The sequence below is a fragment of the Mycteria americana genome, chromosome 1, assembly GCF_035582795.1.
Source record: "Mycteria americana isolate JAX WOST 10 ecotype Jacksonville Zoo and Gardens chromosome 1, USCA_MyAme_1.0, whole genome shotgun sequence".
NCBI lineage: Eukaryota > Metazoa > Chordata > Aves > Ciconiiformes > Ciconiidae > Mycteria > Mycteria americana.
In genome coordinates, this window is record NC_134365.1 from 22,993,965 (window position 1) to 23,019,663 (window position 25,699).

The 25,699-nt window shown below is 37.9% G+C and overlaps 1 protein-coding gene across 3 annotated transcripts; it reads right to left on the reverse strand.

The window, feature by feature from the left end:
* TUBGCP6 (tubulin gamma complex component 6) lies at nt 1–24,129 on the reverse strand. Of its 3 annotated transcripts, none has more exons than XM_075492835.1 (27): nt 24,062–24,129; nt 22,510–23,317; nt 20,836–20,999; nt 19,216–19,426; nt 18,526–18,699; nt 17,355–17,476; nt 17,180–17,218; nt 16,948–17,023; nt 16,332–16,441; nt 14,328–14,419; nt 14,091–14,230; nt 12,200–12,349; nt 11,444–11,525; nt 11,278–11,366; nt 10,980–11,095; nt 10,163–10,301; nt 9,957–10,073; nt 8,399–9,713; nt 7,926–7,981; nt 7,475–7,667; nt 7,033–7,201; nt 5,831–5,972; nt 4,507–4,701; nt 4,099–4,231; nt 3,653–3,866; nt 2,325–2,524; nt 1–534 (listed from the first exon to the last, which is right to left on the reverse strand). In XM_075492835.1, exons 2-27 carry the CDS (start codon nt 23,254–23,256, stop codon nt 443–445), a joined length of 5,277 nt encoding a protein of 1,758 aa, XP_075348950.1. In that variant the 5' UTR covers nt 23,257–23,317; nt 24,062–24,129; the 3' UTR covers nt 1–442. The 3 variants fall into 3 exon arrangements, with proteins under 3 accessions (XP_075348950.1, XP_075348960.1, XP_075348968.1); XM_075492845.1 differs by lacking the exon at nt 24,062–24,129 and adding an exon at nt 23,427–23,476; XM_075492853.1 differs by lacking the exon at nt 17,180–17,218 and having other exon boundaries at nt 2–534.
* Between the last annotated feature and the right edge of the window lie 1,570 nt (nt 24,130–25,699).

Here is a 25,699-nt window from a genome sequence, read left to right on the forward strand (position 1 = left end):
AATAGGTACTTACGTCTGTCTGAATATTTGTACCTCATACTCATCTCTCAACAGTTTTAGAAAGTATCTGTTAATTTATTTCACATACATGTATTTACATTGGAGGAAATTCACAACACTGAAAATACAACATTTACACATTCACAGATATACAGTTTTGCACTCTCTTCCCTGTGAAGACCAGGCACTCAGCTTTTCTATCTTTGCAATAATGACAACATCAAGTATCAGTAGATCAAAAAACTGGTAGGCGTGGTGGATTTTAAGAAGCATCATTCTCTGTATGTGGTGGTTATATTCTTCAAGCTATTTGATGGCAGGTTATTTCACTGAAGAAAAATGCCTCTTGCATGGCATTTGCATAAGCTTCTATAAATCATAAGCATATAGGTTTATCTGTTTCTGTTTTACCATGCTATCAGTGATTCTTACTCTATAGAGTTCAGTTATCCTTGTAGTAGTTATTAAAGTTGATTCGCAGTAGAAAGTCCTCCAAATGTGGTTGGTATCCTCTATTTACAAGCTTTGTTACCACTGGAAGAAAAAAAAAAAAAGCTTCAACTAAGGTTAATATTCTAAAGTCAGCCTTGACAGTATCTGTGCATTTTAATTTAAAAAAAAAAAAAAAAAAAAAAAGGCCTAATGCAGAAATCTGAATACAATGGAAACAAATGTCTATTTTTACATGAAAGGTCCAGTATCTCTCTCTGGAATTACAAAGTATTTCAAGTAAGATGGAAGAGAAGAATTAGGTGTTCTAAGTGAAGCTGTATTATTCTAATAAAGAAACACTTTCTCAAGCTGCTTTCACAATCAGATGCTATGTTCTTATCATAATGCCAACTGACCAGGAAGCATGTTTAGGTCCTCTGGTGACCTCTGTGAAAGAAGAAGCTCTGCTGAAGTTTTCTTGAGCAAAATCCATTGTGAGAAAGAAAAACCAAAGAGAAATTCGTGGGACAAACCCCTCAAGCTCTATGAATGAACAAACCACCTGCTCTAAAGATCCTTAGTAACAAAGAAAAAAGGGCAATAGAAACTCCCTAAGCTCATAAACATCCCATGCACTAGTATAAAGGGAATTGGCAAGCAGCAGTAACATGCAAGGAAGAAGGGCAAGTGTATAGTTAGAAGTTAGGGCCTGAGCCAAAGCCATTGAAGTCCAGACTACTTTGTATTGGCTTTCAATGGATTCTGGATCAACCCATTGTGAAAGAGAGCATTTTACAATACACGGTGACTGAAGGAACAAGTGTAAATGAACAAGCACACGTTTGTTTTGTAGTGCTTAATAAAGAGGGTGTAAAGAACTAGGTCACTCAGCAAATTTCCTTACGGAATGGTCTATTAATCTCTGTCCGTGAAGCAACCATAGATCTCGTAGTATGGGCTTAGGTGGCTCCCAGAGGTGTTCTGACTTCCTGTAGAATTTGGAAGCAGCCATTCTAACTCATCCTGAAATACCTGTTTTTGGTCCTTTGACACCATTTTTGGACACCCTTAAAGAATAAAAAGGGCAGCTCATTTCCTGAAGAATATAGTCTGAATAGAAAATATTCTAGAAAAACAGATCTAAGGAAAACAGTTGCACTTCCTTCACGAATTAAGGGATTTCTTAAAAAAAACCCCAAACCCCATGAACCATCTTTGTACTCAGGGGAAGGATAAGTAACTTCTACTAAAAACACAAGCAAGATCTGAAACAGAAATGGAGAGGAAAGACAGATCAACCATTTCTTCACATTATAGGGTAAGCTGACAGTGCGAAGAAATTTTATCATGTTAAAGGAAAGAACATTTGGCAAATGATCTGTGCAGTTGAAAAACACTTGCCTGGAGCACTGGATACAAGCTCCAACTAGTGCTAGGAGGCCCTCTGAGCCTTAGTCCAACATAGGAATCAGAATTTTCAAATCTCATAACAATGGTAATACTCAACTAACGCAGATATATCTAAAATTACTTCTAAGTGGTATCTAACTGTCTCTCACTGTGGCCAATAAAAAGTTCCAGAACTCAATTCCAGAGAAAAGAAAAATGCAAGCACATATATAGAGCTAAATACCAAATACTTATTTTGCAAATCAGCAAAAACTTATGGTCAGTTTTGGGATATCTGTTAGATTTCTTGTGTGGACATTTTAATTGATGGATATGCAGATCTTTGCAAACCACAATAATGCAGTTTTCATTTGGGAACAACATTTTCTAACACAAAGTACACACATCTTCCTACTTTTACGTTATGCTTCCAAAACCTCTTTGTAATTTTTTCAGTTGTCAGTTGACTTTTTCTTCTATCTAAAATTTATGTAATTTCTTACCTTTGAATAAGAAGTGGGAGTAATACTTGAAGGTATTGTACGACTGCTGCATCAGACCAAAGTTGGGATGAACAGCCATTTGCTTCCCTGCATCGAAGCTCCATGACTGAGAGATCAGCTGGCTGCGGAACTTCAAAATGAGGCTGAAGATGCTATGTATAATGTTCATCACAGGGGCCGCTTTCTCTGTCAACAGACCCCTAACAGAACAAAAACAATTTTAGAAATGTAGTTGACATAATTTATTGGTTGTAGGAAGAAAAATACAAAGGGATGACAATCCTTTAGGTTTCCTCTTTAATTGCTTTAAAAAAATAAATCCACCAGACTGCAGCCAACTGTAATGGTGATTTTTAAAAAGGTGCCTAAACCTAACATAATTTGCTTGCACTTCCAAGAAACTGATATTTGCATTGGTGTATTTGACTTCCAGAATGACATCTGCATTTGCAAAAGACATGACATTTAAAAACATTATCATGCTCTGAGTTTCCTTAAACTTTAATCCCGTCTCATCCCATCACCTGGTATCCAAACAGCAGTTTTAGCCAAGTTTTTTCTTATTAAAACTGAAAGAGAGAGACATGAAAGGACAGATTTCTTTTCTTGTTTATAATTTCTGTTCTTTACCAGATCTTCTCCCTCCATCTCCCCACTTTATCATTCCAGTATACAGTCTTTAAGAAGAAACCAAATAAACCCTAGCTCCTCTCCTCTTATTCACACCACCCTTCTGCCTCATCTACAGTAACCAAAGGGTTAAAAGCTTGTAATTCCTAAAAGACAGACGTCTCTTGCACTGCTCATAAACCTGGACAGAGGCATCAGGTCACATTTGTTCCTTCAAAGTCCAGTCCTGGTCACTGCACATATATTAAAGGCATATATAATGTATAGAAGAAGCATTTTACAATCCTTGAGCTAGGCTTATGTGGGCACACTACTCATGCTGAATGAAAAAGCATTCGTTTACAAAAGCTATGACAACGATGGGATGAAAGAAAAACAGAACTGTGGCAAGTGTGCCCTTAGTCTTCAGGTTAGAGCTGTCCTGAGTGGACTTGAAGCTTGCAGAGGCAGGGTGAAGAGGAGCTGGAAGCAACTCCAAGGAGTCTGGGGAAATGAAGAGAATAGGTAGCTGAGGAAAAGCATTAAGGTATGGACCTCACAATGTGCCACGACGTTGGTTTCCTTTACGTAAGAACACTTCCATATGTAAAGACTACTTAATATGTCAGGCAGAAGTCACTTTTGCACAAATACATTAGGCTAGACTGGCAGCTCCATTAACTTAAATATCTGAAGCAAAAATAAGTATGGTAGCTTGCCTGAAGATTGCTTTGTTGAGGTATTCAGCATGTGTTCTGTGAATTTCTTCCAGGTTGCCTACAGAAGACAGTTTGTTTCCAAATTCACACCACGTAACATGAAGAATCTGATTAGCAATGTAACCTTGAATAACTTTCACAAAATGCTGCATTTCATGTTTATACAGCTGGAGCTGCCGAAACTGAACAGAATTTGATGCACGACTCACTAAAGCTGAAAATAAAAACAGCAATATATTACCATCAGCACCCACGGAGACTGTCTAAAAATCAGGATTTTTAAAGGAATTAAGGTTTCTGTTAGTAAAGTATGTTTAAAATGCCAAGGAAGTTTCTTTAAAAAATTGTAGCTTTTGAAGCTTGACATGACTGTTTATAAGCAATTGTCTAGCACAGGATGCTAAAAGCATTTTAAACAGGACGCTCTCTAGTTCACTCATACTTACCAGTGCGTTTTAAGTGAAACCAAACATCCTTGAGAGTCCACACCATGTGCTTCAGCTGAAGCAAAAAGGAGAAGATCTTGTTGTATTTATTCATGCAACTCTCAGTAATGACAATGTTCAGAGGCCAGTCAACCTAAAAGAAATAACAGTGCTAGTCATACTACATTTTTGTGTTAGAAATTATAAGAATATTTCAGATACAAGCATTTCAGAGACATACAAATTAATATATGTATTTTAATAATGTAATGCAATGGTCAGGCTAAGTAAATCCTGTCATTTCCATTACACAATGTTTTTACTCCATTCTTAAAGGTATTCCATTATTAAGAACATATTCACTCTACTATGGTACATAAGAACCATGGTATAATTGCAGCACTACTACCTTTCTCCATGCTTTCTTACCTTGTACCTTAGCTCTAAGCAACTCAGAGCATCAGGCGCATTGGGCTTGAACACTTCTGGAAGGTACTTGAGGGCAAAAGAAAGATTGGAAGCAAGCTGGGTGTCACCATGAAGACTGTACTGTAATGCTTTATTTAGGATAGAATTAAGAACCAGTGGATTCAGCAATTCACCAGGTGTTTGTCCTGATCCAAGCTAGGGGTAAAAAAAAAAATAATCCTGATTACAAAGTATTAATAAAGAGTCTTGGTTCCTGAACACAGGTGAATTAAAGCAGAATGGTAAAGTGGCGACTATCCTGCCTTGCTCCACCATTCTGGTTGGAAGTTTCAAATTCTGCCGTAGGGATGCATAAGCAGCATAAGAAGCAACTTCTGAACTATTTGCTGTTCACGGCATGAAGGTAATCTCATACCTGTACTGATTTATTTTGATATGTTGGACTGCAGTTTGCTGTGGTTCAGGAGCTGCTACACATCCCTACTGCAAGGAATACAGCCTTTAGGCTTTAGCGGGGCAGAAAGCCAGCGACAGGACTGGTATTATCTATCTGACTCCAATCTCATCAACTCAGCACCCTCAGAGGTTTACAAACAAAACTATTCATTGAGCCTAAATCCCCAAGTGCTTTCCCTAGTTGGGTCTAAAGCATTCTTAGGATTCAGAGAAATACATTAACTATCCTACAGCCACATACCTCCACTGGCAACCAGCTATATTAACCCATGCTATCCCTCCTACCTTGCTGTCTTCCCCACAAACACAGGGGTAAGTAATGAAAATACTGTCTCATCAGAGGGCCCAGCACTGTCTTCAGATGCCCTCCCCTCTGCTCTATAGGGTATTTGAGGTAAGAGTAGGTATTTTGCAACACAGGCCTTTCCACTGGATTTCAGCAAATGGCAACAGGCTCTTCCAGCCTTGTTGCCAGCAGATGGGAGGGGACAGAGCAATAGTGCAGCAATTTTCACAGGAAAGAGTGAAATACCCTTCCATGACTGCTTATCTGTCAAAGTTTGAAATTATTATCCTCAATGTGCCAAATCCTTGTACTCTCTCTATTGCTGGGATCATCAGTAGGAAATATTACTCTCTTCCTTAGGCACGGCCATCCCTTCTGAGCAAAGACCTTCTTTTGCCTCAGTCCTTACAACATTAACAGAGTTCCTTGCTACAAGACTTCTTGACACGGCAAAAAAGAGGAAAACAGCACAAACCAGGATTCTAATTCACACCATTCCCTCATTCCCATCCAAATTAATCCAGAGGTGCCAAGCTAAAGCAGACAACCCAAAAACAAGGGTTAAGACAACAAAGTAAATACCTTCTCAAACAACAGGTCACTGAGTGACTGAGCAAACTCCCCATCTTCCATTAGCAAAAAGTGTCTCAGTGCTTCAAAATGCTTCTCTACATTCAGTTCCACAAAGTAGTAATCAACTATTGCTTTGTTCACAAGAGAAACACTAAGAATAAAAACACAGAAAAGGTATTATTTTTACAAGCAACTCCTTCCTTACTGTTAGCATTCAGCTGTGGCTACATCAGATCAATGCTCCAGTACTCTGATGATATCCAAGACAGGACGATATTCACATAAGCAAAAAAAATGAGACCAGAAAATCTTCATCCAGAATATACCAGAACTAAAACCTACCAGTGCAGATAACTGGGTTTTGAACAGTACTGTGGAAGTATTTTAAGACTGGCTACATATAATGATGTTTAGAACATGCTGCTAGGCCTGGAGCAACATTTTATCAATAGCCTTCTGTCTTATCTCTGTCACCTGCACAACCAGATTAAGCTATTAAATCCCTGAGAAGAATATCCTAATTGGCAAAGCTCTGACACTAGATATTGAGGGTAGGTGTATGCTACAGTTTGCAGTATAGTGTAGGTATTCAACCTAGCTTCAAATAACTTAACTTGCTTATCAGGGATAGGCTAATTCTGCCAGCACACAGTTCAGGCTCGCATACTTTGCTTTGCTGAATACATAAATCTGTACACAGATCATTCTGGTAGCCAATCTGGATGTTTAAAACTAAGTTAGATAATTACATCTTTCTACATTGCTACGTAAAATATATCCTGATCAATATGCATGAGCTTTCACATAAAAGATTTTTCTTTCTTCCCCCTTATCTTTCATCTACCAAATAAAAACTAGCACAAACATTATAAATAATACACCGTCTTTTTAAAAGAGCAAGGAAACCAATGGTGTCAAAACCACTGCTGCATAATCCACAGTCTGAGAGCTAACACTTCCCTCCAAGCCCTTGTATTTCAAATAGACCTTCAGATTTTTAATTTACACATAAAAATATAAGTTTGTTACTATTTACAATGTTAATCTGAACTTTTTAGTTAGTAATGGACCATCCACTGAACCACTTCTGGGAGCAAAGAGAAAATTTAAGAGAACACATCTACATGCAACTCTTGTCTTGAAAAAGAACTAATAAGGAACACAACATTAATTGCTAAATTATGGATTCAGTATTTCTAACAAATACTTACTGAGATACAAGTGGAGCAGTAATAGAACGTTTCATCAGCACTGGCAGAGATAAGAGCTCACTCAGCTGTACAGCCGTTTCATCTGTTGCTGACTGTACCATAGGATCCACAGGGAAAGTGTACGATCTTGGTATCACGTGATGCAAGAGATGAGAAACTGGTAGTTCTGCTAAATTTAAAAATACATAAACATTGTAAGTTATTATACTTAAGCAATTTTATAATCTGTTTCTATTAAACTCTACAAATCCCTCTAGGTTAGAAAATCATAATGTGTCAAAATGTATTTCTCATCTTTGTGCCTAGAAGCAAATTGTTTGGCTACTGCAGTTCATAATATTGGTAATTTACTGGTAATTCAGGTATTTCTTCTGGCAGTCAGTTTTCCTCCTCAAGTTTACCACACCTTCTATTGATCTACTGTCCCAACAGTTCTACTCACACATCAAATCATAACTATCTTGATATTTTTCAATACAATACTGATCCGATAAGGCTTTCAAATAAGCTTGTTCTTTCTTCCATGTATCTTCTTCTCCCCCTTCCTCCTCCTTAGTCTTGGGAGCATTAGCTTCAGAAAATAAAGTTTCTTGAGGCACAGTATCTTGTGGAATTGCTTTTTCAGGTTCTTCTGCCTAGAACAAAAACATGGATGAATTTTATGAGAGATGCTGGCTTTGTCTACTCACATTTAATGTGTTCCTACGGGTAATTGACTAGTTGTTCCAACTGAAAATAAAAGAGCTTACTCACCTGTACTTTTCTCACATATAAAAACAATATGGTATTACAGTGATTACTAGTTTAGGACAGAAACTTATTACCTTAACGATCAGTGTGTTTAATCCTTTGAAGGAAAAGGAAGTCTTCTCGACAACTACTTTGTTTCTTACCTGTAAGCTCTGTGAGGAATCTGGAGAAGGGTTATTGTTGACCACATTTGCAGTTACTGTAATTACAAGTAAATGGAAGACAGAATTTACTTAGACCTGCTTATAATACTTAGTTCATACTTCAGATCTGCTCCCGAAGTTCTTCAAAATTTCTCTACAGACTACCACAGAAGCAACCACCCAATAACAGTCCCTCCCCATAGTCCCACCCAGGCAGTTTTATGCGTGTTCTCTACTCAAGATCACACGAGGTCTTGTACCATGAAGTTTCAGACTAGAATTTTTTTAATGCTCTGTTTCTTGTATATAGGAGATAAGACTAAGTTCAAACTCTTTCCTCTGAATTCTAACAGTGTCTGAAAAGTTATGCAAGGAATTAAGTAATAAGTACCCATTTTGAACATAAACACATTACAGTTACTTTCATGAGGCCTTAAACAAATGCTGACTGAATAAACTTAATTTTATTGTACCTTCTTGTTTCTCTTCCATTATATTTTCTTTTTTGTCATCTTTCATATTAGCATCAGGAAAGACTGGAACACTGTCAGATGACTGCGACTGTGGTAAAGCCTTTTCCTTAACTTGTGACGTTTTTGCTTCCTTTCTGCTCCCTTCAGCAGGAGATAATTCTTCACTGTACAGAAGTGTCTGAACTGTGGAGTCAGCTGAAGGACCCACAATGGTTTTACGATGAGGTATTGGATCATTTTCTGTAGATGGGGCCCACTTCCCTATTTGGATGCTTGACTGGGATGCGTGACCAAACGGGCTCCAACGAGATTTCAAAGGCTCTGTATCTGAAACCAGTTCTCCAATTTTGATGTGTGACTGTGAAGCATGCCCATGGATGTTCCAACGAGGTCTAGCGGAGACCACCTCTGACACGTTTTCACCAATCTTGATATTGGCATCAGATGCATGACCATGGATGTTCCATCGAGGCCTTGTAGGAGCTACATTTGACACATACTCTCCAATCTTAATATTGGCTTCCGAAGCATGTCCATGAATGTTCCACCTAGGCCTTGAGGGCTCTGCCTCTGAAGCATATTCCCCAATTTTAATATGAGCTTCAGAAACATGCCCATGAATATTCCATCGGGGTCGGCTAGATTCAACTTCAGAAGTATAGCTGCTGATTTTTATATGGGAGTCTGAAGAATGGCCATAAGGACTTGAACGTGGCTGGTAAGTGTCCACATGAGGTACATATTCTCCCACTCTAATGTTGGCATCAGATGCATGTCCATGAATATTCCACCGAGGCCTTCTGCACTCCACATCAAATACATTTTCTCCAACTCTAATATGTCCCTGCCAAGCTGCAGACGGTCGGAGAACTGTACTAAAATCATACTCGTTTTGCTGATGCAATGGTGCATTGTCTTCTCCTTCCAGTGCTCCTCTCAAGACAGGCTGATTTTCACTTACTTGAGAAGTCTCAGAAAGATCCGAGTTAATATTTCGGAAGGCTTCATCTAGCAAAGATCCTTGTACACTAATGGCAACAGGTTGTTCATCTTGTGGCTTTGATAAGAAATCTTCTATATTCACATTGGATTCAAGCAAGGAATCAGCACTGTATAAAGGACTGCATGCTTTCTCTGAACTTTGGAGACTGCTTTCAGATCCTGCTGCTTTAGGCTGAAAATGCTGACCAGCATTATTATTTGTCAGCTCTGGCATGGGCAGTGCTTTGTCAGCACAGGTAGCATATTCCAGTCCAGGCTCAGATTCTTTTCTGCCAACTGTCTCATTAGAATGCAGAGGTTTCACAGAAGACACCTAAAAAAGAAATAATTATTACACTGGATGGCTAGTCACATAATCAAGCTACTTATTAGGGCGCCACTTTATTACAAGTAAGATTTAAAATCTTCTTTTCAGATGTACTACAAATGTAATAACTACTCATCCTGCTGTTAGAGTGAACCTTGTGTTTACTGAACTGAAATGAACCATGAAATGAACTCCCTTGAGGGAAACTTGGAACAGCAACCTGGAGTTTATATAAGAAAATAAACTCACCTGTGAATGTGGCTCTTTCACAACAGGGTTTTTATCTAAAGCCAACTGGCACTGTTTATGAGGAATAATATCTAATTTTCTCCTGTAGTTTCCATCTGGAAGTTTTTCAAGCATTTCCTATAAGTAAAAATGACAAAACCAAAAGTCTTTAAGTACCAAGTACCAAATTTTCTAAATTACATATCTTAAATCTTTTCAGAAGATACCTCAATACGTTTTTGATCTTCTAATAGAAACTTAAGACGGGCTGTTTCCAACTTGTGTCGCTGGATTTTCCATAATGCTCTTTGTTCCCTACGGGCTGCATCATCAGAAAGTTTGCTATAATGGTCAATTAATTCCTGCCTAAATGAAGGTAAAAAAAAAAAGCTAAGTTACAGATTTTCGCAAACTGATTTTCATCTCCCCTTCTAAAGAATAAGACCTTTTAGCACTTCAGAACTGAGAAGCAATTTTTTAAAAGTAGAAGCCAATGGCTTCAATCACAGAGAATAAACAGGTGGAGAAAACAGGACTGTATTCTTAGTCAATATGTATTTCTATACCTATTCTTAGTAGGTCACATTTATCTTAAGTATTTTTAGATATAAGAGAAGAAAGTGAAACACAACTAAATGAACAACAAGAGCAATTCAAATAATTATCAATCTAACTCCTCCGTCTGCTTTTTACTTCTGCTTTGACATACACGTGACCATTTTTGCTGTGGGCTCAGCTTTTAATTGTAAGACATAGTTAATTTTTTTTCCTGAAATTCTGATCATAACAAAAAAACAGATGGGATAGGGTTGGCGCAAATCAGTGGGTCTCAGATTTTTGGGCCACTAACCATTCCTAAATCACAAAATTGCTCATAGATTACTAAAATCCTTACATCCATCTTTTACCTACAAACATTACCCTTGTAGAACAATGTCTGGGAACTGCTAGTACTATAAATTTTAATATACAATAATTTTTCCTGAGGTCTTTATGATGGTTTTGGAGTATCTAAGCTTTGGAAGACTACTCAGATACATTTACCTTGCCTTTTTTTCCAGTTCTTCTTCTAAAGCTTTCAGTCTTTTTTCTCTCTCTCTGAGCTCTCGGGCATAGCTGAAATCATCATCAATCTCCTCTTGCTTTATTGCAAGGCGACGCTGCATAAATATTTAACACTTTTAAAAGCCACTCTCAATACCAGCTGTAACGCGCACATCTGCAAGAAGTTCTTATTTGTACCCCATGAGCTATTCATTCAACTTCAGTACTATAAATCAAGATATCCTTTCAATTATTTGCCTAAGAAATACAGTTGGCCTTTAGAAACACATAGGAATACCTCTTGGTCTTTTGCAAATTGCTCTTTCAGCTTCTGAAACCGTTCCCGTTTCTTTGCATCCAAAGCCATTCGTTCTGATATTTGTCGATCTGTATTAAAATAAATATATTGTTAGTTTACATTAACAAACTCACTAGAGAACACATGAAACACCACCGCAACTTACCATTAATGGCTTTTAGTACTTTGCTAGCAGTTTCTCGAGCATGAACAATTAATTCTTGCTTGGCTATTTCCATGCGCAAATCCTAAAAAAAAAAACAAAAAAAAAAAAAAACCAACCAACCAAAAATACAGGTGGGAATTTTTTCTATCATTTCAGACTTGAAAATACACTGTTGCAAAGACAAGTGCACACTTTATGATGGTTATTAATCTATGATTACAGTACAGAAACATGAATAAAGCAATTAATTAAATGGAAAGTCTATAAACTAATATTGAAAGTTAATGCTCCAGACCTTACAACAAACCAAATCCATCTGATATATACACTATATTGACGGCATCTGAAAGACAGAAGTCTCTTTAGAACTAAGAGAGTTCTGAAAAAACAATTAGCTATGCAAATTACAAAAAGAGTCTTATCTGGTTGCTAATTAGCTTGTCACATTTATTAAATTAGAATCTAACAATCTTTTCAGTACTTTTCAGTAGAAGGCAAATCTGTTGCTGCAAAGAACTAAGATGGAAGTCCAAAACAAATTTAGTATATGAAAATGCCAACAAATGACAACATACCACCTTACTTTTAAAAGCTATATTAAATAAATTTGTTGCCGTAACAATTCAAACAGCAATTGACCAATGCAGAAATTCTGACCATAAATACAAATTCTTTCAAAGTTATAACAAAAATGAAAAATGAGTATTAAAAAAAAAAAATCTCAACAATAAGGTCTTTATTCTGTTATTCATTTACCTTTTCCTCCTTGCTTATGGAACTGTATCGGGCAATTCTTTCCATTCGGCCTACGTACACTGCACAGTCTCTCTCTATTTCTTTCAGCTCCTCAAGCGAAAAAATAACTGAAATCCGGGGAACAGGTATATCTGACCAACATATATAATGCTGAAAAATGAGAAATTTCCTTTTAAATATATTTTTAAAACTGTAAAATGTTAGATTATGAACTCACATTATATTTTTTTTAACCTAGCAATGCTTCAAGATACTGAAACAAGACTGCACACAGGATCTAAAATTTTTATTAATATCATCAGGTTTAGCATTTATATCATTCAAAGTCAGAGACAGAGGTATAACGTTTCAGAACTTGGATCACAGGTCAAATTCCCAGGGTCCCCTCTTTCCCACTGAATTGGACAGGAACCTAAAATCTGATACATACATTTATACTAGTCATGTTCTAAACGCCTAAAATTTTGCTTTTCTGAATATCCAAATTAACTGAGCCTGAGTAACTCAGCGCTGAATGCATCTCTCCTATCAAAAGTTAGGTTTTGTTCACTTATATTCCCCCACAGATTCCCCACTTCATAGGGACTGTCTGGAACATAACTAACACAGACCTACAGGAAAGCGCTCTACACAAGACATAACTCTCAAAAATATGGCCAGCGCACATCACAGAGTACCTATTCTCTAAGCCAACTGTCTTAGCTTAGCTTTCTGCTCCACGTCAACATGCCTAAATCTCTGAAGCTGTTCTACTCAGTGCAGAAAACAGGTAAGTGAGCTTTAAAAAAACAAAAAGAGCGCACAAGCATGCTCACACTGGATTCCCCAGTCTCCTGGTAAAAGCCAGAAGATGGGATGCCCAGAGCTGTGTTCCTGGGACTGTGTTAGCCTCAGCAAAAGGGAAGAGCCAGCTGTTTAGGGCATTGTCATGGAAAGGGAGGAAATGTGACTGGCACTCTCAGACAGATGGAAGGTGATTGAACCTGGGTGCCGCACACCCTGGGGGAATGTTCTATCTATTAAGATACTGTGTTTGTGACTGATAAAGCTGTAGTTTATAACGGAAATGATGGCTGACACTGTTTTATAAAAAGCCCAGTACTACTGGCACACCTGAGTCATGGTTTGAGAATGCTTATCAGAGCAGACTCAGGAGAACTAGCAGAGGGTCATCTCACTTGAGATATTAGGCTTATGCCTGATATCTGGTATCAGATATCTGATACTGAGCCGCTCAGCTCTGTCAAGGCTGGGCAGCTCTGATCTTAAAAAGAAAGAGAATACTAGTTACTTGGGAAAGAGTGCCTATAGACTTTAGACACCTCTGTGGTTGTTTCATTGTTAGACATACAGAGAAGAGGGAAGACACAAAGTAGTTTAACATGTTTCTTTTATCAAGGACAAGACTTGTTCTGCAAAATATGAATAAACAGAACTATTTAAGCACTTCTTGGAAATGTAGTGATAAAGCTGAAATACATGAGCTTTGCAGAACTGCGTCAAGACCTGGTAAGTGAGGCATCTTTAAACCAAAAATAGTAGTATGAGTTGTGTGAAAAATGGAAGGCACTTGCTTGGAAGCCTAAAACATTTCTGCTTTCAATACAAAGGAAAATAAGAAATATAGTACATGCATGGGATACGATAAATTTGATCCTGTTAAAAATTTACATTTCTGCAGTGAGGTGTTAGCAAGTAGAATGGATAATCAGCTCACAAGTATCTGACAGCAAGTAATTGCCTTTCATGGTAATTGCTTTTCGTGAACCAACATCCTACTTATGCAACACCAGTTTTCAATAAAGGCGTGAACTTGCTAAAAACCTAGAAACTTGCTCTAAAGAGACATGATTTTCTCAATGTAATAGGAAGGAACCAAACCAAAACTTACCCTAGGACAGCACAATTTCAGCAAGTTTATGGTTTTCCCACATATGTATACATCATTAGCGATATGTTTAAGAAACACAGGGACACAATCTTCTACTTCTTTTGAAATCAAAACATAACCGTGAGTCCAGTAATGTTTATCTACACATCAAACAAAAAGATGAAAGTATATATTTTTAATTATTTAATTAACAGCACAAATTACATAAATTAGAAATGTTCCATATACATACTGTACCTCGGAAACAAAGATAATCCTCATTCACCTGGATCATAAATTCTCCATAAACGTCTCTGAATACACCACTGTATACCCAATCATAGATAAATCTAAAAAAAAAATAATTGTACAATACTGAAAATCAATCCTCTCGCCTTTTCAACTTTATTATAACCAAACAGTAGGTATATTCTTTAAGACATCAAAACACACAAGCTATAGGCAGGATAAAGAACAGCAATTAAGTGCTGTCACACTGATATTTAAAGATACACACAGGATTGTGTCTCTACATTTTTCTTAAGAGAAACCATCTTTATATAGAACATGTCAGTGATAAGTAGTTAAGATGAAAGAACACTGCCTTAATTAAAACAATATTTTTATTTCTGTATATTAATTTACTAAGTATATATTAAAAATTTCTAGAAATCTTTGCAGCACATCAAAAACATAGGCAGAGATAAGCAGGAAGGATTTATTTTAAAGAGAGGTAACTTTAGCAGGGAGAAACTGAAAAACAAAAAGGTATAAAACAAAGATGCCATACCAAGCACATTTTCCCCGGACCTAGAGACATTTTTAATATACAGGCAATAATGAGAACTACTATTTTGGGGTATTTATTCATGCTTTTTCATATTTCCTCTGTGTGAAACAAAACTTTCAAAGAAATAAAAAAATAAAATACAATTACCTGAAGCTATAGATAAAAAGGCCTGGAGCACCTTGAAGCTAATCTTTTCTTTTCTTACTAGTTGCAATACTAACACCATTTCTAGACATTGGGTCAGTGTAACAAACAGGAAACACTTAGCACAGGAAACACTTAGCACAGGAATCACCATTCCATTTTAAGGTTGTAAGTAAAAAGTTAAGAACTTTTGAAGTGTTAAATCTGATCTTTCTGTGATTTATTTGAGCAACAACTTCTACTATTTAATTTCTCTCAGGTTAACAAATGAGTGGGATAACACTTTCTGCAGATAGTGAGGGCCTCCTTCCACGGCAGCCCTGATTGTATATGATTGATGTTTCGATAGAGATCTACAACAAAGTTAGGAGTCAATGCTGTAAGTATCACATACTAGTAAGCAGACTTCCATATTTTTTAGGTTCCTTGTGATGCCATGACATCCTGCCCTCGGTATTTCAGAAATCTGACTACCTTCTATAAATTGCAGGGCAGGAGCTGTGAAGATATTTCAATGAGTCTTCTGGTAAATCTGAAATTAAATTTCTCCAAATAACATTTTATGTAGAAGGAAGAAAAAACAAGAAGTGTGGCCATGGGAGGAATACCATCCCCATTAAATGTAGAGCATTTTGTCAGATTTTGGGTTTCTCTTTCTAGTATCAATACTTCTATTAAGTATTATTGTAAACTGATGATGGACTACACCAACAATCCCTATAAATAGGTATTTTTAAAAATTTAGCATCTCTTCAGAAGTCTATAAACTAACAATTTCTAAATTGATGCGCATTGCTTAACAAAACTGTTGCAGTCCAAAGAACTCTACTTCCTATTGTTAGTTAGTTACACCTACTTAATGAACAACAGATTTTTTTTTTAATTTTTGCTTACTGAAAAGCCCACAAGAAAAAGACAGAGGAAATAAGCATGAACTTTCCCAGTTTGTGCAACACCAAGAGAAACCTGTTAGTTGCCCGTTTCAGGATTTTACTACAGGTATGAGAAAAAAAAAATAGAAGTTTATTCGAGTCTTATATTCCAGTATGAATTTCCAGGACCAGCAGCAAGAAAGAAGTCTTATTTACATGTATTTATTTACTACTCTGGTCACACATAAAACCCTTATGTTGTTACTGAGCTAGAAAAGAGAGGGAAGAAGGATTCCGCAAAATGAATTAATTTTAATATGTATTTTGCAGATAGAGCCACATCTTGTATTTTCTCTGACAATGTTAAAAGCCATTGTTAAATTAGCAGTTACTCACCAGATTACTAATTCAGAACTGCTCTTAAACACAATTATGCAGAGAACAGTACGGACGCACCTTGTGTATGGTTCACAGCTCGTCTTCAACAAAGACAGAAGAACTGGATAATGCTCATTGCTACAGTTGTTGAGAGCCTCTTTGTACAGATAGGAAAGCAATTTAACACCCTAAAAAATTGAAAAATATTCTAATATTAGGCAACAAACTTCACTACAACTTTAATAACAAAAGACTCATAAATACACAGCTTTACATGTTTCACTAGACACAGAAGGCAGGATTCATCTCACTTCCTCTAGCTATCTGCAGTTAAGATCACTTTATCTGAGCTAGTTACCTCAAGCTTGCTTTATAGTGACGGGAGGGAAACAGGTTATGTTTAGAGTTGGATTCATTTGACTTGCGACAAACATCTCCTTTAGAATGAAATGAAATGCACTCTAAGGCTTATTTTGGGTCCTTTGTTTACTTTAGGAATTGAAAACACAGGACAAAATTCCAAATTTTAAAATATCTGGAGGAAGGATCATGGCATTCTAACTGGAGGTCCAGGGTCATATCTTTGGTAGCAGAGAGACCAACACTAAGTATTTTATGTAAAATCCTACCTAATTTTGAAGAATATTAACACTGTAACCCAAACCAAACATAAAAACATCAAATTAATTATCACCGTAGGAAATGAAGCACCAGCTCCACCACTGATCCCCAGCGCTGTTGTTCCTATGCCACAAAGTTCAGCTAAATACCTAAAAAACAATATTAAAACATATGTAACAATTTCAACCAGAAGCCTCTGAGATCAGAGTGATGAACTTCACTGAAGCTGAATATCATACAACAACCCTACTGCATCAGCTGAATGATAACAGGGATAACAAAGAAACTGAATATAAAGACCTTACGTGTCTTCCCTAGAATCTTCTGGACATAAAGAAATCTTTCTGTTAAAATAGAGGAAAAATACTGAAAGACTACGTAAGAATGCCCTTGTAATATTGTCTCTTTTAGTGTGTATGAAGAAATAGATTGCATTTTTTCTGCTATGAAAAGTTTAAATATTCAATATTATTCTCTTACCTCAACTGACGACCTAATTTTCTGAATAGAAAGCTGATTGTTAGAAGACTTAAAGTAGGAGGTGTTGACAAAACACAGGCTCGGTAATACTGAAGATACTTTCTCAGCCCACTTGTGAACGCCTAGTATCAACAGAAAATATTTAAAGTATTAGTGTTAAAGCTGTTAATAGTCTATGTCTCACATCAATTGCATCAGCATGAAAACACACCTTTTCCTAAAATAATTTGCATATGCAGCTAAGAGGGACTTGTATACCAAAGTAAAGGGAAAGTAAGAGTCCATGCGACTTCAGACATTCAAATGAGCCAGATGACTCCTCTATACTCTTTATACATCCAATGCATGGAGCCTGTACCCATGCACAGTATAGTAAAGCATCTTGGTTCAGCTTCTTTGAATTGCCCCTCGAGGAGCTCCTCATTCTCTAACAGCTATAATATGAACCCAGGGAAACCTGCTTCCTTACTTTCATGCCTAGACTGGATACTGGAAAGAGCTCATCTAGAACTTTTTCTAACAAAACAAGGAGAGACACCTTCTTATTCAATTTCTGTTAACATTGCTGTAAATCAAATATTCAGTAGGAATACATTTTCATAACCAATCCTAACTTAATTCTATGCATTAGAAAGAGATGAAGTCACCTGATATTACACAGTGTATGTACAGTTCAGCATAATATACAGAGGACTGATAGGGAAAATATGCACTTAATTCTGAACTGAGAAAAAGTAATTAAAGCTATTAAATATCATATTTCTCTATTTCAGTTTTTATTTTTTAATATTTTTATATATATACATACTGTATTAAGGAAGTTCTTGTATTTTAATTTTATACATCTTAATGTATAAATATGTCACGTTTTAAAAACATCTAAAAATGATATTCCTTTAGTCCTCAACAGAACAACATGACTAAACAAATCACACTTCAGCTAATGAAGACCTTTTAGCATGTGTTTCAGTGCAAGTAAGCCCTAAGCACACAGAGCTGTGATTAAACACAGTGGCACTGCTCACTGCTGACCTGGAACGAGCATTACACTTAAAATGCTCTGCAATTTTGCAGAATGCAGAAATTCCAGCCTTACATGAAATCAAAGTTACCTTCTCTACCTAAGATAATTGGCCCATTAAATCTAGATGATTTAATACAATTGTTTTACCTGAAACACAAGTCCTTTGCTGTATGAAGAATCTAAAACTGGCTGAAGAGAAAAACGACTTAGGCGTGTGTAATAGGTTCCATATTCTGCAACTTCCGAGAGTAGGTTGTGCATTGTCTCTGGTGAAGTTCCAGATACATATACCCCCTCCTTTATCACAAACGTCTGAGCAGCCTAAAAGGATATAGGGAGGAAAAAAAAGGCAGATTCAAATATTTAATAGCTGTATTCTGATTTAAAATAGCAAACATTTACACACAAAAATAAGAGCAGACAAATTTTCAGTTTAGACACTCTGGTGACTGAGACTATACAGCTAGGACAGTGTGATAAACATTAAATTGTAGGAAAGTTTCAGGAGTATGAATGGTATTTTCAAATATACAGAATAAGACTCATTATCTAATTCCTTAAAGAAAATCCAATTTACAAAACTATTTACACATCTATTTTCAAGTATTCATAAACCTATTTTCACTTAGAGGACTAAAAATACTCTTAGCTTATCGCAATAACATAATTATTGCAACATATAAATACTGCCTTATTGCCATTAGGTCACATTCAACTTTTTAACAGTATCCACAACTTCAAGATCTCAAAAGAAATAAACGTATTGAAGAGGAAACCTCTACAAAGAAAAAAAGAAAAAGATGCAATTAAGAAGCACAGTTAAAAAATCTTCCATACCTGATTGAGTGAAAATGTAGTGGATACCACACCAATGAGGACATTCAAGACATCCTTAACCAGTTCAGGTTCTTTCATTAGCACAAGCTGTGGAAGCTGAAGTACAGTATTACTAAACAGTTGCAATTCCCCTTCTCGAAGTTTGTAAAATTTGTCAAAAGCTTCTCTCCCAGCTTCAGTAAGATACGGTTCCTCTTTTTTACCAGGTGGGCTGTGTCAGAGTAAACACAACATTACAAAGTGATTATATGAAAAGAAGGAAATATATCTCCTAAAGAAAAAAAGGCATTTCAGAATTTTACACAGCCAGTATTGACCACAGAAAAAGCTACCAGTAATACCATTTTCAAGGGAATGTGCATTCAGTCAATGAAACTGTAGCCCAAACTCAGTACAGTGAAGAAACAGGTAGATACTTTGAACATCAGTTCAGAGACAGAAACCTTGACAGAGACTTACCAGCTTCTTTTGTGGCCTTCCCTGATGCAGTTTTCACATTAGGAAAATATATATACCAGATTTCCAGGGTCCATGTAACACTAGTACTCAAATATGTTAAACAGCAATATGCTCAAAATGGTATAATGACTTGTATTAACACATTTTAGCTCTTCCCAGTGAGGATTACTATCCCCTCCAAAACAATTTCTCCTTCCAATTCTTCAAAAAATTCTGAATTCTGGTAGCAGGTATTACTGAAAGCTGTCAGGCCTGTGGTCTATATTTGACTCTAAGATCCTTACAGTCTAAATGGTAGCAAGAAAAACTGTCTTGCACTAGGAACAAAGCTAGAGTGTGCTACAGTGGCTTTGAAAATCAGATCAGGGAACTTCTGAGTTTCTGAGCTTCTCAGGCTCAGAGTTGAAAAAACACTGTATAACACTGCAACAGACAAATCACTAGATTATTACTTAAAATTACAGGAAACATACAGAGCAAAGTTTCTCCAAGAATCAGGCACACCATTATCCATCAGGAATGTAAGGAAGACACCTGCCATACCTGCCTTTTTTTTCTTCCATTTTAGGGAAGCTAGGAAGCTTTAACAAGGCTATATAGAGCCTTCTCTCAGGAGATATGTCTTTTACTCAACAGCCAAAAGAACTGCAAGTCTAACTGCAAGTCTAACCATCAAGAAATCTGTTATAATAATTTCTGTTTTGGTTACAGACAGGGAAAAGGAATACAATACTGTACAACACTGGGAAATATGGGTTTAATTATTCTAGTGCTGTACAACTACCACTTTTTCTTTTGAAACTGAAAATACGGAATCATTTTAGACTGAGATAAATTGCATAGTGCATAAGAAGTCAGATTAGTTAGAAAAATGTTGCATTTCACAAAACAGCAAGTGTTCCCATAATCCCTTCAGCGGTTTTGACAAAGATTACTTTGTTTTATCTCTTCCTATGAAACAGCTGCAATCTAAGAACTAGTTTGTTGAAACTGCATTACCTTTATTCCTTTCTCAATCATTAATGCAGTATATTGAATTCTGTGAATTAAATATGCACATTTCACTATTTATACTGAGGTCATTTGGAACTAAGATGAAATGCACCTTCATACATTTGCATATGATGCATAGTAAGTTTGCCAGTAACATCAGACACATACTATCCAATTCTTTCCCAACATCTTCGTTTGCTGGGTCCATATGTAAGTACTGCATCCCACAAGTCTATGTCTGGAGTCATGCTCGGCTCTGACTGAGAATCAGGAGTCAGATTGGATGCTGACTGGAATCCCTCGTCTTCTGACTGGTCTATACTTTGGGGAACCTGTCAGAGAGAGTTCAAATGTTATACATGAAAACATCTTACTGAAGAAACGTATGCTAATAAAGAAGATGTTCTGCTATCATTCGTGATCAAGTGACTCTACATAACTCAACTTGTGTTGTCCACCCTCCTTTTATATCTATTTTAAGTTTTTCCTGTACGCACTCCTTTCATTTGATAAGTCTCTATGGGCATTAATGCCTATACATAAAACAACAATCACCATAAAAATAATATACTAAGTTTGTCGGTGTTAAACTTGAAATTTACTCCTTTGGTAAGCATATAGTTCTACCAATTGAGAATCTGAGGTCTGGATATTCAACAATATGTAACACTAATAAAATCATACTGCTCAGTATTTCATTTGAGCAAATGATCCAGGCCCTAATTCTTCAAATTTGTAAATGTTTTGTTAACTATGACTGACATAGGTTGTTCCCTTATGCTTATTCATATGCAGAAAATCTGCAGGTGTCCAAACAGTATATATGCCACATCCTCAACTCCCACTCCACGAGTTGTATGTGCAAAATAGTATTCAATTTTAGTAAAAGACAATCACACCCACATAAAAAGCAGTGTGTCCTTCAAGAAATGGCAAATTTTCCACTCTGATGGAAAGAGTACAGCACTTACTCAAAAAGGTTGTGCCTCCCCTAAGTTATGACTTACATTCATATGGGCAAACTGAATGGCACAGGGGTTTTCTTTTTTAATGCGTCTGCCTTAAAGTTTCAGTTAAGACCCTGAGCTAAGGGAATTGCAAGAGCTATCCATACATTAAGTAGAGGGAACAAAATGAGGATTAGAAGTAGAGATGTATAAAAAAAACCTATCTACACACAGTAAAAATGGAAAGAAAGAAAAAACCCAACAAATTTATCTAGTATCTCTATGAGAATAAAACATAGCAAAAAATAAACAGAATGGACAGCAAAAGGGGAAAAAAGATACAGTAGAAACTGTACACACTGAAAAGGTAAAAGGACAGTGGGAACTAGGAGGGTCAATGAAATATAATAACTGAAAAAAAATGTTTTAAGATACAACAAGCCAAGAAAAAAACACAAGAAGTTAGGTAATGTAATCTGAACAGCAAACACATACGTTCAGACAGGAATGCTTATGCAGTCAGGCTGAACAGTAACAAGTAAGCAACAATGCCAAGGAGTTCAATATACAAAGCAGGCAAAAATTCAAGCAAAAGATTACTAGGGTGGGCAAGGCACAGATATAGCTGATGGCTTAACTTCATAAAGCCTATGGTCACACGACAGTTCTTTACACAGTTACAGGACAAGACCAAGGTTTTTGTTATCATACATCTCTGTATCCAAAAAGCTTATCTGGTTCTCAGCAAAGAAAAGGATCCCTGCTCCATCTTGAATTCCAACACTGTATGCTTCAATTACAAATTAAACAACTACCTATATTCTAAGCTATAGTTTCAAAATGACATCTTGAAAGCATGCATACACTCTTAAGTCCAAAGCAAATGATACCATACTTTAATTGCAAGTCCAGACAAATCTGCATTGTCAGGCACTGGTGGTAAATCCAACTTGATGTCCATATCATATGTACGGCTATGAACAAGAGCACCAAAGAGGGAGACCCGCGTTTCTTTCTCAAACTTGTCACCAGCAGGATAGTTCTGTGAGAACAACCCTATGGCAGGGAGTCCAGTGCCAGGTGCAGCCTCCATTATCTGAAGCGTCTTTTGAATTGTGTCGTTGAACTGACATTCTTCATTTGTTATTAGAGATTGTATATCAGCTTCAAATACACTTACATCATAATAATCATAACCCTGATATTTGACATTTCTCCCAACATATTTGTTGTTGAGAAAATAGTCCTTTTTTTGTGGTACAAGCTGAGGAGGACCTGTTCCAGCAAGCTGTACTAGGAGATCCAAGACAGAATTAACTTCAGTGAAGGGTAAGCATTCAGCTGTTTCCAGCTCCTCCACAAGATTCTCCAGTCTATCTGCTTGAGCACCTAGGCCACCAACTCTCAAGTTGAAAGACAGCATCAAAATTTTGTTTTTCACTGGGAGCCTGGAAATGTTTGATTGCAGCTTACGAGCCTCGTCTTGAAAAAGGTTTATGAACAGCGCATTGTAAGCAACCCTTTTCAGATTTTGTTTAGCCCTTCTCTTGCTGATCTTCCGCCTGCCCAGGTGGACCTTCCATGGCAAACCTGTCAAGTGCGCTTCACACAAATCATTGAATAACTGCGTAATGCTCTCCATTTCAAATCAAATTTTCAGGTTACAGCAGTTACAGTCAGGGTCTCTGGTTTCATGCGAAGACCTGAAAAATATCAGGAAAAGGAAGAAACACTCGTAACGTGCATGAGAAATTGATGAGTATGCTTTAACTTAGACTGAGACAGCCCAAAATGAGAGAGAAGGAAACTGACCTAGCACACATTTAGGACATGAGCTATAAAAATAACACTATGACTTTGATCACAAGCAAAGTGATGGTGGTGCAAGCTTAATTCCAGACGCCTGATTTTGCTCGGCAGGCTGAAATAGAACAGAGAAGATTGTCCTGATCTAATATAGGATTCATGTGGGAACACCTCCAAAAGCTTTACCACTCTAGCTTTTCTCAAGGGACACCCGCCACCTCCCTCCCACCCGCGCAGTGCCCTCAGCACAAGCCACGGGCCACACAGAGAGCGGGCAAGATGTGGGCAAGACGATGCGGGTGCTGATGGTGCCGGGCAGCGCAGGGCTGGCCTGCACCACGACCAGCCGTCCCTGGGGCGGCTCTGAAGGACCCACCGAAAAGGTGCGGGGGGTGCCAGCACCACCCCGGAGGCGCTCCCGGCGGCGGAGGCTTACCCTAGGGATCAAGCTGGGCCCGGCCCTTCCACCCCAGAGAAACGGGTGCCTCCTCCTCGCCCCCAGCCAGGGCACGCTGACAGCATCAGCACCATCCCCCGCATAACCCCGCGCCCCGCGGGGCTGCCCCGCCGCCCCCGCCCTCCTCCTGCCCAGGGGGACCCCGCGGGCCCCGCCTCAGCGCTCCCCTCCGCCCCTGCCATACCTGGGGCGCTGCGCCGGCCCCGCCGGCCCCGGACCCCCGCCGCCCCCTTCCCTCAGCGCGGGCTGCCGTGCACGGCGCCGCCGACGTCACGCGAGCGCGACGGGCCGCGGGCGGGGAGAGGCGGCGGCGCGGGGCTGCCCTCCCGGAAAGGAGCCCGGGGCAAAGCGGCTGTTCACCGTGGTCCTCGTAACGGCGTGAGTCCGCGCCAGGCAGCGGTAGGAGGCAGCAAGGCCCCTGGGCCCTGGCAGCCCCGCTGTGGTAAGGCCGCGTCCCCCCCCCGCGGGGACGGGCGTCCCGGGTCCCCCAGCCGGAGCGAGGGACAGCAGCGTTACCACAGAACGGTTACAACGCCGATTTACAGTTCACGATTTTTAAACCCTTCCTGCCATACTTGCTTCCAACGTTGTCACTCAGTTTACCAGAATTAACGCGCTATTGCCAGAAAGCAATAAAGCAGGCTTGTAGGGTGTCCCCATCTGCGGAATGTAACTGCAGTCTTCCGACGATATTCGCCAACTAATTCTACCAAGAGTACACATTTTTTTCCTTTATTCATGTTTGGATAAATTTGATCAAGATCTTAGAAAAATACATCTCAAAATACAACACTGGTGTCATTCAAACACTGGCTGTAGAAATTCAGTTGAACGAAGGCAGGTAAAGGGAATGAGCTGAGGTATTTCTGAGAAGAGGCTTTTTCCTTGAAAATGCTGAATTGTCCAAAAAACCGTTATTGTTTTTTTCAGGGGAGAGAGTGGGAGAGAGAAGAATAAACCAACAACTCCCCTGTTCTGAAACATTTTGAAGCTAAAGTTTGGCCATTGCCCAGTTCCAATCTAAAATAAATCCTTTTTGGAGTTTGAAGCTAAGTTTAAAGGAATTCTGAACCGAAACAGAACATCTCCGTGTTCTTCAACTTTTGTTTGTGAAAATGTTTGACATGGCTTTTAGTTTCTTTTGAAATAGATTATCATTTCAAAATGTTCAAGGATTGGGTGTCATTTCCCATCCAGCAATAACTGAAAACCAGGATGAACAAGAAGGGAGTAACTGGGAACAGCTATAAAAAGAGGACTGCAAAGACTGATTTAGTTATTCAAATTACATAAAAGTTGATCCCAGTAGCAACACCAGTAGGAATCCTGTCTAATTATGTATAAACATAATTTGAAGTGTTTGAAGTCAAAAGGTCACATTATTGAAGTCACAATCACAGAAAAGTGCTCTTGACAATGAGCCCAAAATCATACCTGGAATGCTGCAAAACAAGACATACTATGGCTATTGCCTTGGGATGCTTATTTAATTTTGAGAATTCACATGATGTCAGCCTTAGGCCCCTACCAAATCTCTGGGGGGTTGGGGTTTTTATTTGTTATACAGACAATTTATGTTTGAAAAAAGGGCACAGCTTTATTCAACTACATATTTGTAACTTTATATATGCAAAATATTTTTCTTTTTTTCTCTCATGCCCAGTATAGTTCAGGAAATTAAACTTAATCTCAACCACATAGGTCTGATGCAGGAAATGCATACACTATAGCTGTTCAGCTGCTTTTCTTTCTTAACTTCTTGCAATTGACAATTACTCATTAGAAAAATTAAAAGAACAGACCATGTCAGGTGAATCCTTTA

What these genes read in the sequence shown, in the direction of transcription:
- TUBGCP6 (XM_075492835.1), bottom strand. Translation starts at nt 23,256, where the DNA reads ATGGAGAGCATTACGCAGTTATTCAATGATTTGTGTGAAGCGCACTTG. An exon ending in GAACTGGAAAAAAAGGCAAG is followed by an intron (nt 10,302 to 10,979) that starts GTAAATGTATCT and finishes ACCTTCATTTAG; the next exon opens with GCAGGAATTAATTGACCATT. An exon ending in AATGGAAGAGAAACAAGAAG is followed by an intron (nt 7,982 to 8,398) that starts GTACAATAAAAT and finishes TTGTAATTACAG; the next exon opens with TAACTGCAAATGTGGTCAAC.